We start from the raw sequence: 17,640 nt of genomic DNA, 5'->3' as shown, positions 1-17,640 counted from the left end.
AACCATGCAATGTAAGCCAATGAGGAGGACATTTTGAATGATCAATTTCTAATCAATGGAACAACTATTTTAGATGTTTCACCCACCTTTGGAGTTACATCATGACAAGGCAACTAGAGAACTCAAACCTCTACTTAAAGGGATATTACACTTTCAAACAAACTTTTAGGTCTAATCAGGCTTGTATGAACACCCTGAACAGTTTTTAATTTGCTTCATTCAGTATTTAGATATTTGATGTAAATGTTACCAGCTCCAACACGCCCAGGCCCTCTCCACATACACACCCATTGTAACTTCAAACTTCATTTTAACCATGATAGATTCATTAAAAACACACATTATTTTTTCTGGTGACTCATAATACCCTCCTAATACGTGAGCAGACCGTGTTTTTTCAATAACTTTTTTCATTTATTTTCAATAAAATATTATTGTATTGAATGTTTTCCATTTTCCCAAAGAATTATTAAAAATAAAAGAAAAAGGTTATTGAAAAAACACGGTCTGCTCACGTATTAGGAGGGCAGTATGAGTCACCAGAAAAAATAATGGGTGTTTTTAATTAATCTATCATGGTTAAAATGGAGTTTGAAGTTACAATGAGTGTGTATGTGGAGAGGGCCTGGGCGTGTTGGAGATGGTAACATTTACATCAAATATCTAAATACTGAATGAAGCAAATTAAAAACTGTTCAGGGTGTTCATACAAGCCTGATTAGACCTAAAAGTTTGTTTGAAAGTGTAATATCCCTTTAAGTATGAAACTCGCCGGAAAACACACTCGCCTTGGGCGTCTATCCGGTGGAACGGTAGAACGGTCTCTGCCTGGTAAACCTAACCTTATTCCTAACCTTAAAGGGATATTACACTTTCAAAGTCATTTTATCGTCTAATCAGGCTTTTATGAACACCCTGAACAGTTTTTAATTTGCTTGATTCAATATTTAGATATTTGATGTAAATGTTACCAGGCCCGACACGCCCAGGCCCTCTCCACATACACACCCATTGTAACTTCAAACTCCATTTTAACCATGATAGATTCATTAAAAACACCCGTTGTTTTTTCTGTTGACTCATACTACCCTCCTAATACGTGAGCAGGCCGTGTTTTTTCGATAACCTTTTTCATTAATTTTTAATAATTATTTGGGAAAATGAAAAATATTTAATACGAAAATGGATTATTAAAAATAAATGAAAAAAGTTATCGAAAAAACACGGCCTGCTCACGTATTAGGAGGGTAGTTTGAGTCACCAGAAAAAATAATGGTTGTTTTTAATGAATTTATCATGGTTAAAATGGAGTTTGAAGTTACAATGGGTGTGTATGTGGAGAGGGCCTGGGCGTGTCGGGCCTGGTAACATTTACATCAAATATCTAAATATTGAATCAAGCAAATTAAAAACTGTTCAGGGTGTTCATAAAAGCCTGATTAGACGATAAAATGACTTTGAAAGTGTAATATCCCTTTAACCTCAGTAAAACGGTGCCAAAACCTAACCCTATTCCTAATCTTTACCTCAGTAAAGCTATGCTTAACCCTAAAATTATATCTAACTGTATCCTCAGTCATACAAATAAAAGAATACTAGAACCGTTCCACCAAGCGGTCAGCGTGAGCTCGGTGGAAAGAATCTAGGCGAGAAGGTTTTCCGCCGAGTGTTACCGGTTAACCTAAGTATCCTATTGCTTTAAATGGGTAAATGGTTGAGTTTGGCGCTTGGGTAGAGCGGCGGGTGTTGTGGGAATTTGCCTAATTTGGGATGCAAATTCCTGACAGAGCTGAAAGACTCTGAGAAACAGGTGTCCAAGGAAGTGTACTACTGTGTGTGGGTGTTCTGTGTGTGGAGAGTGGGGGTCTTGAGTGATTACACTAGATGCATTGAATGGGGCTTATTCACACAGGTCTGACAGGTGTTTAAAATTAGGACAAATTCTACTTGTGTTCGAGAGTATGACATTTTATTTGTATAAACGTGATTTGGTACAAAACATTTGGTACATACAATAACAGTTATTTACTGATTTAATTTGTAAAATGAGAGCGAGATTATTCTATAAATATATGAACATGACAAGTTAACAAAGCAGGTTTCTTCCCAAAAATGCCTTCAGTAATGAGCAGTGTGTAGCTTCATACTGGACATATTGTGATGCAAAACCCACTAAAAGACTGTTAAAGATTACCAAGAGTTCCAATGAATCCTGTGACAAAGCTAACTGGCACCCTCTACAGGACAGCATAGAGAACTACTAGTACCTGCTCGGTTAGTTGATAATAGTTTGTCAGTTGGTTTGTGTTGGATTTGGATAATTGTACATGCACCAAAGCTTAACATAAGTATAACATACTCTCTTAATCTCTTAACAAGAAATGGCAACCTCATATGGCACTAAAACCACAATGCTGTTCTATTACAGCAATTAGAGTTTCGGGAATTGCTTCTGGTGATTTTTATTTGTCAGCTATCCCAGTTGTCATAATAAAGTAGAGCCAATTTCTAACCAGATAAAAGTTTTATGTGCCCTTCACGTTTAAAGTTGACTTGCACTTTATAAATCAGCTATATGACTTTACAGTATGTACAGGCAATCTCTTCTAAATTAGCGTTGAAAATACAAATGGTATTACTTGCATATATAAAAGGTTCATTGTTATATCTTAAGATTCTTTAAAAGATTTGGCAAATAAATCGAGCTTTCTAATGGATGAAAAATAAATCTCTAACCCTCTCAGAATCTCTAACCCAGACTGTTAAAATCAACACATTTAAGACAAACGTCTTCGCAATTAGTGTCTACAGTAAATATAATATATCATATACATATGATTGATAAGAAAATTGTGGAATTGACAGACATTTTGCATTGCTTTTCCTATAAAGGGGTATAACAGTTAAAAAAAAAAGAAAATACATACACGTAGCTTGCACTTTTGACATTTAGCGCATTTTGCTGCCCAACCAAATAATTTAACATTGTAGGATTGTTGTATTTGGCTTTTTCACATCTACAAAAGTTGTCTATTCAATCAATATGAAAATATACCTCAAATCATGGGAAGGTAAAAAAAAATCATATACAAGAAAAATCGAGTGATCATCTAGTGCAAAAGACATCCAAATGGTGTCCATAGAAAATGGGTCCAATATGTTGCTTTGCTCTTCACTTCACATTTAATTTGCAGTTGTGGGTTTGGAACAAGATTTCCATAAACAAGATATTGTTCTCCATCTAAAGTTAGGTCTCTTCGATTTACCTCGATAAGATTTTTGCATGTATACTTGATCCCAATTAACCACATGAACCCCTGCTTTCCTATTCTGGGCATGTCAGAACAGGCAAACATTCTGCGAAAATAACTGATCTACAAGCATGCAGCACGTTGTCATGAATGTGTTCTGGGCTTGTAGGTCTGCTATCTTACTTTGCAATTTACCTATAATGAAGTATATACGGTTTAAGTGGACCAAACAAAACAAGAGCATAGTGAGGACTGTGCGGTTCATTACTTCATTTAGAGTACAGTTAGCGAGGTTTCAAAGAAAAAATATAAATCACTCTCACTGTTCAATGTAAAGTACAAATACAAAGTATGCACTTTCAGTGGATTTTCTCTTACTTCATTTACAGAAATAAATTGACAAGCAATTTGATCCCACATTTTAAGCATTGTATATACATATTCTCCCATACTTCATTCAGAACATAACATTCTGCTCTCTCGCTCTCTCTCCCATACTCTGAACAGAATATGACATGTTTTTGTGGAAAAAAATCTTTGGTTTGGTACTTTCCCTGCAAACGTTTTCCTTAATTGGAATCAGAGTCAATACTTAAAGGGCCACTTCACCTCTGGGACAACTAGATCTTATTTTATTGTTGTTTGGGACACAATCAACACAATCCTGAGTTATTTTTGTATTCAATCTGTGTTTTGAGATATTTTAGTATTTCAGCTGTGCTAGTGATGCATTTTGCATCATATGATGCATTTTGCATCATCATGCTGCATCATATGATGCAAAACACATCACTAGCACAGCTGAATACTAAAATATCTCAAAACACAGATTGAACACAAAGAATAACTCAGGATTGTGTTGATTGTGTCCCAAACAACAATAAAATAAGATCTGGTTGTACCAGAGGTGAAGTGGCCCTTTAATATCAGTTTTCACACTCTCCAAATTGCTGCTGGTAATGGCTGAGAACCATTTTCTCAAGTGTTCAACAACAGCAAACAAAAAGACACAGACATCATCATTCCAACCAAGAAGCCAACCTATATTAGCAAACTGTGCGCAGTTCACTTTGAGTTATAAAAGGTGGTATAAGTGATATTCTTTGGTAAAATAGAAAGGGTTGTTAAAAGGTTAAAAATATACATTCCAATAGTAATCATTGCAATGTAGTTCTTGTTCAGTGACAGGCATTTCTCCACCTCTTTAATAAACAGAAAATACAGTTCCAGGTTGGGATATCAAGTGTATCCGATCAGGTGAGAGAACCCCACGCAAGATCATGTTTCAGCTTCAATTTTATAGTGTTCAGGTCAAAATGTGCAGATTTATTAATTTATTTTTTTGGTTCATTACTTAATTTTTTACTTTAATTTGTATTCTTTATGAGTTCTCTCTCCTGATTGGATACAATTGGTATCCTGATCAGAACATGCAGAGACAGGATGATACAGCAATGATCGCTATTAGAATATAGAGCTTTTGAACAATTATTTTAATGTAAAAATATCCTTTACACCACCTTTAAATGTGAACGATTTGATTCAGTACAACGTAGGATAAGCATGCAACTACTGTGCTGATGAAGTAGTGATTAATGTGGGTCAAGATGAAGACTACCAAAAGAAAAGTGCTATAGGAATAATCCCATAATTTATAACTATATCAGATTTCATTCATAGGAATTTATTTCAAGTCCAACATGAAGAAAGACCTTTACTATCCGACTCTCCCACTGTGTGCAAAACAACATTGTCTCCACTCGCCAACCCAAGTTGCTCCTTGGACAATTCATGTATTAAAAAGCCTTCTAACGGAGTGCATGTATACAGGGCTATGGAAGGTAGGAATTACACTGAGGACTTTGATGATTGTCAGATGTGTTTTTTGTGTGTATGCGTGCGAGCGAGCGTGTGTACGTGTGTGTGTGGTGCAGGTCGGTTGATCGGACGGAATGGTACGGTATGATTTAACCACTTAAGCCCCATACAGTATATATACTTATAGTTATTCGACCAATAGCAAAAAAATAACCAATCTACAATCTCACAACACATCACCTCGTGACACGATGGATGCTTGCAGATCGCCATCGAATTAACATAAAATCTTGGATATTTCTTTTGAAAATCTTAAATAGGGATGCCAGACCTGGAATGTTTTAACCACTTTAAACATTATTTTATACTTTGGCTATTGAAAAATAGCAGATATACAAGCTCATAGCGCGGCATCGAGGTGGCATCGAGGTGCACTCGGTGCCACGCTGTGAGCTTGTATATCTGCCATTTCCTATCTAAAGCATAAAATGATTAACGCCGTTCAAGTCTTAACGCGACAAAGATGCGTTCCATGTCTTAAGGTCTTTGCACACTACTGCGTTTTTCGGGTTGAATATCGGAATGAATTTCAGAACACGTAAATACAAAAATCAACCTCACCTTATGTCAATCACGTTTGTACACTGCCGCCCGTTTCGTATTTATTTTCGGACCAGGGTTGATTTTTTTCAGCTTTTCGCAACTGTTGCTACCGAGTCCCTTGCTCTCTCTCTCTCTCTCTCTTTCCTATCTCTCCCTGGCCTCTGGATTTTCGGATTTCCAAAACGCAACGAAAACACGCAGTGCAGTGTGCAACCAGCTTTAATGTGGTTAAACTGGAAGTGGTGGGAACCTCTATGGTCACTGTTACAGGTAGGTGTCGTGCTCTGCACTACTTAGACTCTCATTGGACCCTTGAACTGGCACGTGTTTGGGGAGAGGTGAGGGGTCACTGGGAGAAAGGTACGGTGTGCTCATCTCTGGTGGTAGAGACTGGGTTGCTTCCTTGTTATTTTCCCCTCTGGTCTTTTCCTCCGTCTCCTCTCCTCCCTGCACATCGCTCTTAGACGCTAGCGGAGACTCTACTATGATAGTGGGCCTCTGTCTCAGGTCCTGCCGGCTGGGGGGGTCGGCGGTTATGATGGCCTTGGCGCCGTGCATTCTGGGAGGGGACTTACAGTTTAGATCGCCGCGGGTCTCTTTCCATTGCCGCAGCTGGGCGAGGTGCTCCTTCTCGATGTCTCTCTCCGATACCGGCAACTCGATGATCTGAAACATGCAGAGAAGACAGAGAATCGAAAATGTAATAATAAGATTTAATGCATGACTTGGCCGAGTTTTTACTTGAGAATATGAGAATACATATTCATGGTTTTAAATGAATATTGTCAATTAAAAAAGGTGATATTTAGGCTCCAGTTAGATTTTTAGGCTGCATTGTTTGTATTTGATTTTCCACTAGGTGGCGACACATTGTAAATGTTTCACTTTGTAAATGTTGGAGGATAAAAAGATTATTGCCATATTATTTCATAATTCAAATGAATTAAATTAGATGGCTGAGCAAGCACACAACATCAACCATGATTCCATGTAGGAATATAAATACATATAAAATATAAACAAATAATATAAATACTTGGGCAATTGTATTGACAACTCACTAACTTGGAATGCACACATGGACAGTCTCTGTGGTAAACTACAGCAAAGACTGCACTTCCTCCGCTGCCTCAGGGTTCACGGTGTTGACCAAAAATGTACGCTAGTGTTCTAACGAGCGGTCTTGGAAAGCCTGGTCAGATTTGGCATCACAGTTTGTTTTGGTAATCACTCAGTGCAACTGAGGTCCAAATTGTTCAGATTGGTGCAGACTGCAGGGAAGATCAATCATAGGTAAGACAACTCCCCTCTCTGCAGTCTACTTATGAGCAGGCTATGTAAGACAGGCTAAAAGAAAGTCACGGTACCCATGTTTTACATGAAGAGTTTGTACTTCCGCCCTCTGTTAGAAGGTACAGCGATCCATCAACTAAAATGTTGAACGAGGCTCTGAAACAGCATTGACTGTGAGAGATTCGATTAACCACTATTTGTGCACTTGTGTAATGTTGTGTCCCGCGCTCTGTTATGCATTTCTATAATTGTCACTGATGTTTTGTGTGTGGCTGCAGCCGGGGTGAAAGCCCAGCCAAATTCCCCTTGTGGACAATAAAGTTTACCTTGACATTGATATCCAATAAAGTACCATACTAAAAGTACATTTCTTTTGAAAATAGCAGATCTACAAGCTCCCAACATGTCGCGATGCCATGTGTTGTGAGCTTGTAGATCATCTATTTTCAAATAGCCTATGTATAAAATAGGGCTGAAGTGGTTAATGTACATTTTGTAATGTTTCAATTTATACATGCTCACAACGCCTCGCGTTGCGAGGCGTTGTGAGCATGTAGATCAGCTATTTTCACATTTTCGGTCTCTAATATTTGACAATTTGTATTGAAAAGACCTTAAATTGTCACTTTAGAAATGCGAAGATACCCCCTACACACACTTAAACATTATGTTGGTGTGTTTACCGTTGAGTGAAAAAACAATGTTGCACATTAAGTTAATCATCTGGGGACCCCCAAAAATAATTTGAGGACCTCCCTGGGGGTCCCGATCCACAGGTTGAGAACCACTGCTTTACACCACTGTGTGTTACATTTACAGCACTGTATGTTACATCGACACCACTGTGTTACATTTCTAATCCAAAATGCTTTTAGTGAGTCATTGCCAGTAACATACCTCGCGCACTAGGAAATTGTCTTGCATGTAGCGTGGCTCTATGGCCTTCAGCAGTGACATTGTCTCGTACAGGCCTTGACAGCTCTTGAGTTTCTCCTGGGAGCCCAGCATGCTTTTCAGCAGCACCAGGCCAACTCGGAAGATGATCTTCACACCTGAGAAGAGTAACATCAGCCAACACACATTAAGAACGGTGCTTCTCCCTTCCTTTTAGATGGTGACTGCATTGTACTGAATTGCCTTGCAGGGAAATGTTTTCCCAGCATCGTTTGCTTTCTCACATTTCTGCCCTCTCGTGCCTGCACCTCCCCACCCTTATTGTGTGTTTGCAACACAGAATGTCTACCAAAGTCAAAGTTTGAAATACCAGTAAGACTCCCTAAACGGGAGATAAGTGACCGTCAGGTCGGCAACCTCATGGTGGCGCTAGAAGAGGGACACGTGAGAAATCAGGGGCGGAGGCTGTGGTTTGCCAGCCAAGGAGTGTGTGCGCAAAGTTTGGCATGGATAGGGGCAACGGTGCCGGAGATAAGAGTAGGGCCAAAAGTGTGACGTGATGGACAGACAGACAGACAGACAGACTGACTGACTGACTGACAGACAGACAGACAGCCGGTGGAGCTTTTCATAGTATTAAAGATTGTGAATTTGGCTAGATCATTCATGGCACTGTTTCCCAAACAGTGAGTCGGGACCCATTTGTGGGTACACATTCTTATAGGCCACAAGTGAAAAGATATTTATATATATTTTTTCATGCATTAAAAACAAATAAATGTATTTCTCAAAGAATTTCATAAATAAAAACATTAGATAAAAATTCCAAGTAATTCCATAAATTAGAAACGTTTAAGAAGTAGTAAAAATAGACAATCTACAAACTCACAACGGGTCGCATTGCGAGCTTATAGATCTGCTATTTTCACTAGTTTGGGTTCTGCATCAAATTGCTTTTTGGGGCTCGAAGTAAAACTGTTTGGGAACCAGTGATTTATATGGCATTGGTTATTTCATGAGTCATTGATAAAATAAGTAAATGAGTGCATGTATTACATTGATCTTGTGCATTTGTTATATCTACAGACAACCAGAACAAACAAAACTTTCATCCTGATTCCTAGGCATCATAACATCTGTGTCTTGCCCAGTCATGTTAATGTGTGTGTGTCTTGTCTTGCCTTGTCTGTAACATAATGTACACACCCACTGTTGTAATGAGCTAATCCCACTGTTGTAATGACCCACTGATGATTTGCACAACTGTCCAATGGAAAAAATACATGGATCCCTATTTTATACTTCGTCGTGCATGGTGTCATGGACCACACGGTCTACAAGCCCACGCTTGTAGATATCGTTTTTTATTTTTACATTTTCGCCTATGACATGCCAAAAATAGGAATGCCAGGGTGGAAGTAACCCATTTAGAACGGGTACACATTATTGTGTATCATTATTTTATGCTTTAACTATTGAAAAATAGCAGATATACAAGCTCACAGCGCAGCACCGAGTGCCGCACTGCGAGCTTGTAGATCTGCTATTTTCTTTAAATCGTGAAAATTAGAATTTTGACCCGATTCTATAAGTGTCTTTTGAATCCTTCTAAGTTGTTCTCAAACCTTTTCATGTGAAGGACCCCCAAACTGATATTGATTTGGCCACGGACCCCCATCTCAAAATATTTAGTTCCAGGGACCCCCCAGAATCTGAGTTACAAACGTTCGCTTTGAAGGTACATATATTCAAAGATTTGCACACATTTTCACGACTTTTTCAAAAATAGCTGATCTACAAGCTCGCAGCGCGGCACTCGGTGCCGCGTTGTGAGCTTGTATATCTGCTATTTTTCACTGGTTAAAGCATTCAATGATTCTAGGCCTAAATAATTCATTCATCTTGCCTTCACAGAGGAACATGTCCCAAACACGCAGAACTGAGGCCCACGGTAGAGTCCTGGAGAATGCACACATGAACCACTCTGTCATGTACAGAATGGGCTCCAGCTTGTGCTTCTTCAGGTGGCGGTGGGCCACAGGAGACACCCTCCTCAGCAGGGCATAGAGGATCTCTCCATCCAGCTGGATAGCTTCCTATGGGTGTGACGCGGGTAAGCGTGGAGGTTGGACAGAGAGGGCAATGGAGAGAGAGAATGTGTGAGTGTGTGTGAGAGACAGAGAGAGACATACAGTTGGCTGGTTGCATAATTGCTTAAACAGTTAATATGCACCCTGCGTGTTATGCCATGGGAAGTAAGAATGAACAGAATCTTCTCTCTCCCTCTTTAATCTGATTGAAATTTTATCGAGGCTTCATTGCCTGGTCACCCACTCATGGTTGTTAAGTAATTAGTGTATATCATGGCCAGGCTAGAGAGACACACCAGCAGCAACATACTGAGCGCGTCTTAAGACTGACTGTGTTACACATTGTAGGAGGAAATCAGCTGGTGTCTGACATGCGTATGCCATTGCCGTGTGTGTGTGTGTGTGTGTGTGTGTGTGTGTGTGTGTGTGTGTGTGTGTGTGTGTGTGGGTGTGTGTTGCTTGTCAAATCAGGTGATCTTTGTCTCATTCTAGACCTTTAACCATATGAACCCTATTGTCCCTATTCTGGTGCATGTCGTAATACAGTATGTGAACATACATCTAAAATAACATCTACAAGCTGACAACGCTTGTTGTAGAGGGACATTATAGAACCTTGGGGGATCCCAGTTTACAAGGTACCCGTATATAGAATTTAAGTGGTTAAGTACAACGGACAAGTTGGTCAATTTCCAACACAACAAAAATTACATTTAGTTTTTGTTAGATATTTTCTAACTTTAAAAGAACTGACTGAGCAATTTTTTTTTCATATCACTGACAATTATTAACATGCTGAGCACTGTGAATATGTAATCTATCTAATTTTAGAGTCAGCTTAACTGTAGCACATTCTATAGTCTAGTTCACGCTTTTCATCAAGGCATAAGCTAGACTTAGACTAGTCTCTAACTAATGTGCCTCAATTCAGACTTTTTTCACTTAAGCTAACAAGTTGTCAGTCTCACCAGTCCAACACTGTAATATCCAGGAAGGTACTTCTCACAGATCTGGACCAGACCCCAGAATGCCTCCTATAATAAAAAGAAAAATATTTAGTATTTAAAGTCAAAGGCAAGGCAAATCAATTTTATTCATAAAGCACAATTGAAAAACAAGAGTTTCCCAAAGTGCTGTACAGTATGTGAATAAACAGTACTATGAAATATAACAGACAACAAGGTTAACCACGTATTAAATGGATATTTCACGTTAAAGCATCTTTGGGCTCATTTTTGTGTATACTCTAGCCTTTGTGTGCATCCAGTTTTTAAGTCACTTGAATCAATATTTATAATATAATTAGTTATCTTATCATGGCGTGTCGTGTCGTGTCGTGTCGTGTCGTGTCGTGCGTGCGTGCGTGCGTGTGTGTGTGTGTGTTGTGTGTGTACCTCTGCTGGCATGTGCATCAGAAGCACAGCAGCAATGGGAGCCTGTGCCTGACAGTAGCCCTCTTCTGGACGATACAGAGTGTAGGCCTTCAGCACACGGAACAAGTCTTGCTGCCTACAATATGCAAAGAAAGACACAGCCATTTTAAATCACAAGCTGGCAGTAGCACAGGGTTCAAAAGGCTCCTTATCTAACGCACTATATAACCAAAAACAAATACTACTTGATTAATCATATACGGATATGTAATAAATCATAATTTGGAGAACCTATTAGGTTATAGCTTGGTTATAAACATGTTTTGCTTATCAAACCTGTCTGGTGGCCTATATCTTTGGGAATTTCCATCTGCTGTAGTCTGTGGACATTCTTTTTTAGATTCTGACACCATATGCTCACCCATGGCCTCCTCTCGCCACAAACATCTCATGGAAAGGGAACTGTCGATGGAGGTCCCTGTGTATCACGTCGATCCACTTGGGATCTCCTGGCTGGCTGTCTAGATCCTGAAACGCAGTCGTGCAAACACAGTATTAATTAACAGCACAGCCAGTGGTCATAGGTTCATTTTGGATTATTTGGGTTACCCGTTAGCAGTGCTGTGTTATAGATTTTTTTTTTGGGGGGGCATACTCTAATTTTTCCCTCCCACACCGAGTGTGCGGGCGTTCACCCTCCCACACAGAGCGTGTGCACGCGCGTTCACCGAATGAAATTACCATCCCTGTGAGCTCTATAACTATAACTATTGTTCACCATTGTATTTTTTTAAATAGTTGGTGTGAACTTTGCCATCCACTTGACTTTTTTCAAAACTATATATTTAGTTATACATACTGTATAGTGCTCAGTGTGCTGTCTCAGTCACTGCTATAACTACAGTATAGCACTTATTATGAAGAATAGATACTTAAATAATGACATTAACAAAAGCAATTTTTAGAAGTTACTTTTTTTTTAATTGCTTATCATTCAAACAACCATTTGTTAAGGTGCAATAAGTGTTAAATGGCTACTGTAGGCCTAATATAAAATCTTGTTGAAAATGAATATTAATTTGTTCTATTCCTCTTTAACCAAAAAAAGAATAGAACTATATTGTTTGTACTACATTTTACTTCTTGCAGATACAGTAGGCTACTTTGTGCGTGTACCGTCGCGTTGTTGCAATCACTTCTCTCTAGATTTGAGTTTCGCAAACTGATTATTATCAACTGGATTTCAGCCTATCTGATGCTAATTCTCTCAGAACAAGTTTGGCCACTATAGACCTTCTTCAGTCGTCAGCGGGGTGGGCAATAGCGACAGCAGTCAAGGCAGGCAACATTTACATGAAGTCGCTTGTTGTTCCCCCAGCCAGCCCCCCTCCCATCTGAGGATTCTGAGCGTATACCGAGCGCTTTTCATGGACGTCTCGAGTGGGCAGACGTTATTCCTATTTTTTTCCCCCGACAGCATACAGGGTAGACCCGCGACCGCGTATCACGTAGAACACAGCACTGCCTGTTAGCTTTAAATCAATTAGCTGGTTAACTTCAAGGCCTCCATAAAGAGCTGGTTGAATGGCAGCTGGACCTAACCATCAATTAGTTGAGTTGTAACAGGTTCATTTTACAGTACCCATGTTATTTTTTGCTATCCTATTTTACTTGTCTGGTACGATGAAATTGTATGAATGTATTTATGTTATTTCCAAGACTGAATTTGCCTTTAGAATTCACCAGAGACTTGTTGTAAGCTAATATTGTTAAGTTCATTACAAATATATCAGATCCAATAGTGTTTTGTGGAGGTTGATGTTGTTTTCGCTATACAATGTCACAAGGAATGTTTTGGAAGATACAATTAAACCTTGAATCCTTTATGGTCAGGAAACTTGAGATTTGGCTTACATAATCACTGAATTTAACAATGAAAGTATGGCTGACCTGAAACTTGCCCAGGTTCTGCTCCCTTTTCACCTTCCCCCCAGACAGGTAGAGCCATGCCCGCCCACGTAACGACGGTGGGATTCCCTTTTGACAGCGCAGTTTCACCTGACAATTAAAAGAAACCCACATTGTTATCACTAGAGAAATGTATGGAGTGAAGAAACTAGACAACGGTTTACGGGATAACTTGAAAGAATACATTAACTATTTGCTTGTTACTTTTTTTTTTTGTTCAGATAAATTAGACATGGTGTGTATACCAGTATGCATTTGCTGGCATTCCACAGTGAAGTGAAGGAGGCAATGAGCAAAACCAGCTTCAAGCCAGAATAAATAATAAGGGCTTGTTGTTTTAGATGGAATGTGAAAAATGCTGACAAATGAGACATATTTGTAGTATAAGTGCCAACAGAGGAAAAATAAGCAATTTATCCTTTTAATTAGACGATATCCACATAGCAGCCATTTTTCTTGAACATGAACAGTATACTCTGGGATTTTGGGGTTGGGTGGAATGTTTATGTTTCTCATCACCTGAGTTAAATCACAAGGGCCAGTGTCTGCATATGCTCCATTCATGATGAGTACATTCAGTAGTAGAGTAGTACATTTCAGTCAATTCTCAGTCAGCCTGAGAAAGTTTATATGATCAGGAGACACTACTACTGACCACAATTTATAAATTGTGGTCAGTAATAACTATTTAAATGTGAACACATTAGAGATGACGAAGGGAAAAGACATGTTAAAAAAAAATACCTTCTTGTGTTTTTTGGCCATCCACTTGTCCCAGCTGCTGAGCATCTCTAACCATTTTGCCTCTCGCTCTCTCAACACCTCAGGAGTGATGGCTCCAGCACTTTGGAGACAGGAAGACAGGTATTAGGGCCAGTAAAAAACTAATTTGTTTGCAATTTCAATTTCGAGTTTGTTAACCCAGATGGAAACAATACAAAAAGCAAGGAAGATATACGATTTTTCCTAATGATGCATTCAGCTACACAACATATAATGCAATTTCAGATAATACAATTTACTTTGTGAATTCAATTTAGATTTATTTACAAGGCAACTTATGCATAAGGGGAAGCTATATTAAATTATGCCAACTTATAGTTATAAGCATTAGATTAGAGACTGTGGTGGCAGGCTGATTATCATAAACTGGATTTGTGTGTATAGGATGAGATTACAACCAAGTGGACACAGATGATATCTCAGAAATACAAATAAGCCAAATGAGGATGCTGTAGTAGATGCATGCTGCCGTGCTAACCACACACACACACATAAACACAATAGTAACAATGAATGAAGAATAGCCCCAAGGTGTGGCATGCACACTTTTCATCACTTCCTGGTATTCATGATGGGAGAGGCCTGTCATGGCATGGGAGGGGGTGGGACAGTGCCTGATCTCTTCCACACAGGAAATCTGTCCTCAGACAAAACAGTGGAACACTTGCCACGGCCAGTGAAGTATATGGAAAACAGGAAGTTGAGAGAGAACTTTCCTCTAGTTATTTTCTCTACTGCCTCTTACATGACATTCTCTAATATCTCACCTCCTCCAGTACTACATTACGATGTTATCAAAAATACTACAACAGGCATTGAGAAGCCAGTCCAACCCAGCGGTGCCTGGAAAGCGGACTTAAAACAGATGATGAGGCATTATATGTTTATATGTGCATTATATGTTTTTTATCCTACAACATGACTTATTATATTTTGCTGGAGCTTTTCCCCCGGTATGTTATCAACAAGGAAAAGATCTGTGGCACAACATGGGCCACTAGGTCTCCCTACTTTTCATAAAGTGGAATTTGCATTTTTCTGTAGAAATCAATAACCGAGAGTTTGTCTGAACCAAAGTTTCAAAATAAGTAGACTTACATACATTTAACATATTTTACATACCCTACAACGATGCGATTAAGAACTCGATGGATGACTATCACTCCTAAGCTCAAAAGCTATGCAAATTCCCTAAAACACAGATGTTAGTCCAATAGAGGCGGCAGCCATTGTGTAATATGTTTTTAAAATAGTATTGAACTAGCCCTTACCCGTTCAAAGATATGAGCTCCAAAATGATGTGCAGTGTGTGGGTTATGGGATGTGCACTGTGCACACAGTATATGAGGGATGGAAAGTAACTTTAACTGGTGCTTGCATGATAATATGTAGGAGCATCAATGTAAGAAACCTGTTTCGTTTAATGGCTACAGAGATACTGTCCCCTAAGCTCAAAAGCTATGCAAATTCCCTAAAACACAGATGTTAGTCCAATAGAGGCCATTGTGTAATATATTTTTTAAATAGTATTGAATGGACAAGTTACTGAATTATACAATTTGTGGTTGATATAATTAACTCTGGGAGTTGACACATTGAGGTGAAAACGTGGGAAAACGCTAACAAACAAAACAGAATTAAGAATTAGGCTAGCTCAGGTGGCCTGGTAATACCACTATTTAGGCTAAGCTCGGCATCACCCATATTAGAGAGAAAAAAGCTTGAATGCATCAAGCAATTACCAAATAACTTCTCATTTCATTCAGTATTTCCTCTGGTACAAAACTGATTCAGGTGACTTGAATAACATTTTGACCAGCTCAGTGGCCTTGTGGTAGAGTGTCTGCCCTGAGATCCCCTGGCCAGGTCATACCAAAGACTATAAAAATGGGACGCCATGCTTCCCTGCTTGCCACTCAGCAACAAGTGTTGGATTTGGGGTAGGTCCCTGTGACATACTGAAGCCTCGAACAGAGTGTGGTGTAGTGCGGTGTAGTCTTTTTGAGCGTTAACGTTGTAGTTTTATGACTCAAAAAGACTACACCGCACTACACCGCAGACTTGACTCTGTTCGAGGCTTTAGTGTCAGGGGCCAGGGGATGTCATATGGAGGATGCACTTGACTTGTACACCATGCCCTGTTCTGTGGGCTACATAGATCAGGAACTGTTGGTTTCCAACGCTATTCAGTTGAATCAAAAATTGACTTATCACCAGGTCCAAATCAACAGTATCAGTCAGCCATTCCCTGAGGTTTAATACATCAAAAGGAATTGACAAGGATGAAGTTAAAGAAGTGGCAGCAACATTTTTTCTGATGACCACACCAGGTAGACTAGAGGGGTGTTTCCTGTTCATCTGGTCTGGCAATGGTATGCTTGCTCGCTCTGTTTATTATGTTAAAACAAAATTCTTCACTTCTCTGTGGTTATCTGTTGAGATCATGCCAATTCAGTCCATTCTGTCTGCGTCATATTATTGCTATTTAAACCATGCACAAGAGACTGATTCTATATGCTATTTTTACACTGGCATTGCCTTATCGGAAAAGCCTAGCAGACCTATCTGATTCTTAAGTATCTTTCTTTCTATTCTTTACCCTTTTCTTGAAACTGCTAACGTTTGATTGATTAATGACTTTATTAGAAGGTTGCATAGGGAATGTTTCATGACAGCACAGTTCAGTTCAGTAGGTAGCTGTAAAGAAAATGATGGATGTTACAATAAAGTTTAATCTGAATTAGTCTTGGATCAATTTAAGACTATCATAGATTTTGACAAGATACGAAAGTAAAGGTCAGACTGGATAAAATACATCTATGATAGTCTTGATCAAGGGGCTAAATCTGAATCACTAACACTATTCACAGTATTCAGGTGAATTGATATGAAGAAATGCCACTTACGATTCGTCAGCACCTTGCTGGCCATCCCTGAGGAATCCATATCTGTCAGTCTGTCTTTCTCCAGGGTTTGCATAGCCGTTCACTTCTGAGTCGGAGCCCAGAGAGTTGTCTTCCAGTTCCCCATCAGCTGTCAAATTCTTCATGGTGCTTCGCAAACTTGTGCTGGACTCTGCTGAGTGGAGTCCATTGCCTTGCTCAATTCTTGCCATTTAACTAACATTTAGCATTAGCTAGTTCACATCCAATTTACGTAGGTTACTGAGGTCAGCCTTACAAACGGTGTGTGACATCTCCATGAAGACAACCGGACTGTTCCTACAGGATCGCAGTAGTTAGATAACGAATGTTTTTGCAAGTTCACCTAAGTCGCTAAGAGGAATTGCTGCCTAGCAACTAGCTGGTGCTAGAAGTAGGCTGGATAGTTTCATATACCATCCGAAAAAATATATCTGTTGTCATCACATACATAGGTTAATCTTAATCTTAATTTCACGAGAACCGCCGCAGACGAGCTGTTAGAATACTATGCTAAATAAAATGACGCGGCTAGCTAACTAAAAGTAGCTAACCTGCTAGCATCACACAGCTGTCAGCTGACAGACACACACACACCTTGAATGGACTGAACTGAATCCCTGTTGTCAGCAAGTATGGGAGCAGC

General features: G+C 39.3%; 1 protein-coding gene across 1 annotated transcript; it reads right to left on the bottom strand.

The window, feature by feature from the left end:
- Nucleotides 1-5,527: 5,527 nt before the first annotated feature.
- Nucleotides 5,528-17,572, bottom strand: tbc1d10ab (TBC1 domain family, member 10Ab). Its single transcript, XM_080742525.1, has 9 exons — nucleotides 16,980-17,572; nucleotides 14,035-14,134; nucleotides 13,273-13,380; nucleotides 11,744-11,850; nucleotides 11,344-11,458; nucleotides 10,918-10,983; nucleotides 9,766-9,955; nucleotides 7,863-8,017; nucleotides 5,528-6,338 (listed from the first exon to the last, which is right to left on the bottom strand). Exons 1-9 carry the CDS (start codon nucleotides 17,186-17,188, stop codon nucleotides 5,937-5,939), a joined length of 1,452 nt encoding a protein of 483 aa, XP_080598651.1. The 5' UTR covers nucleotides 17,189-17,572; the 3' UTR covers nucleotides 5,528-5,936.
- Between the last annotated feature and the right edge of the window lie 68 nt (nucleotides 17,573-17,640).

Source organism: Nannobrachium achirus, assembly GCF_963921795.1.
Source record: "Nannobrachium achirus genome assembly, chromosome: 15".
NCBI classification, from domain to species: Eukaryota; Metazoa; Chordata; class Actinopteri; order Myctophiformes; family Myctophidae; genus Nannobrachium; species Nannobrachium achirus.
Note: the sequence above shows the minus strand (reverse complement) of the source record. Positions and strands in the feature narration are given on the sequence as shown.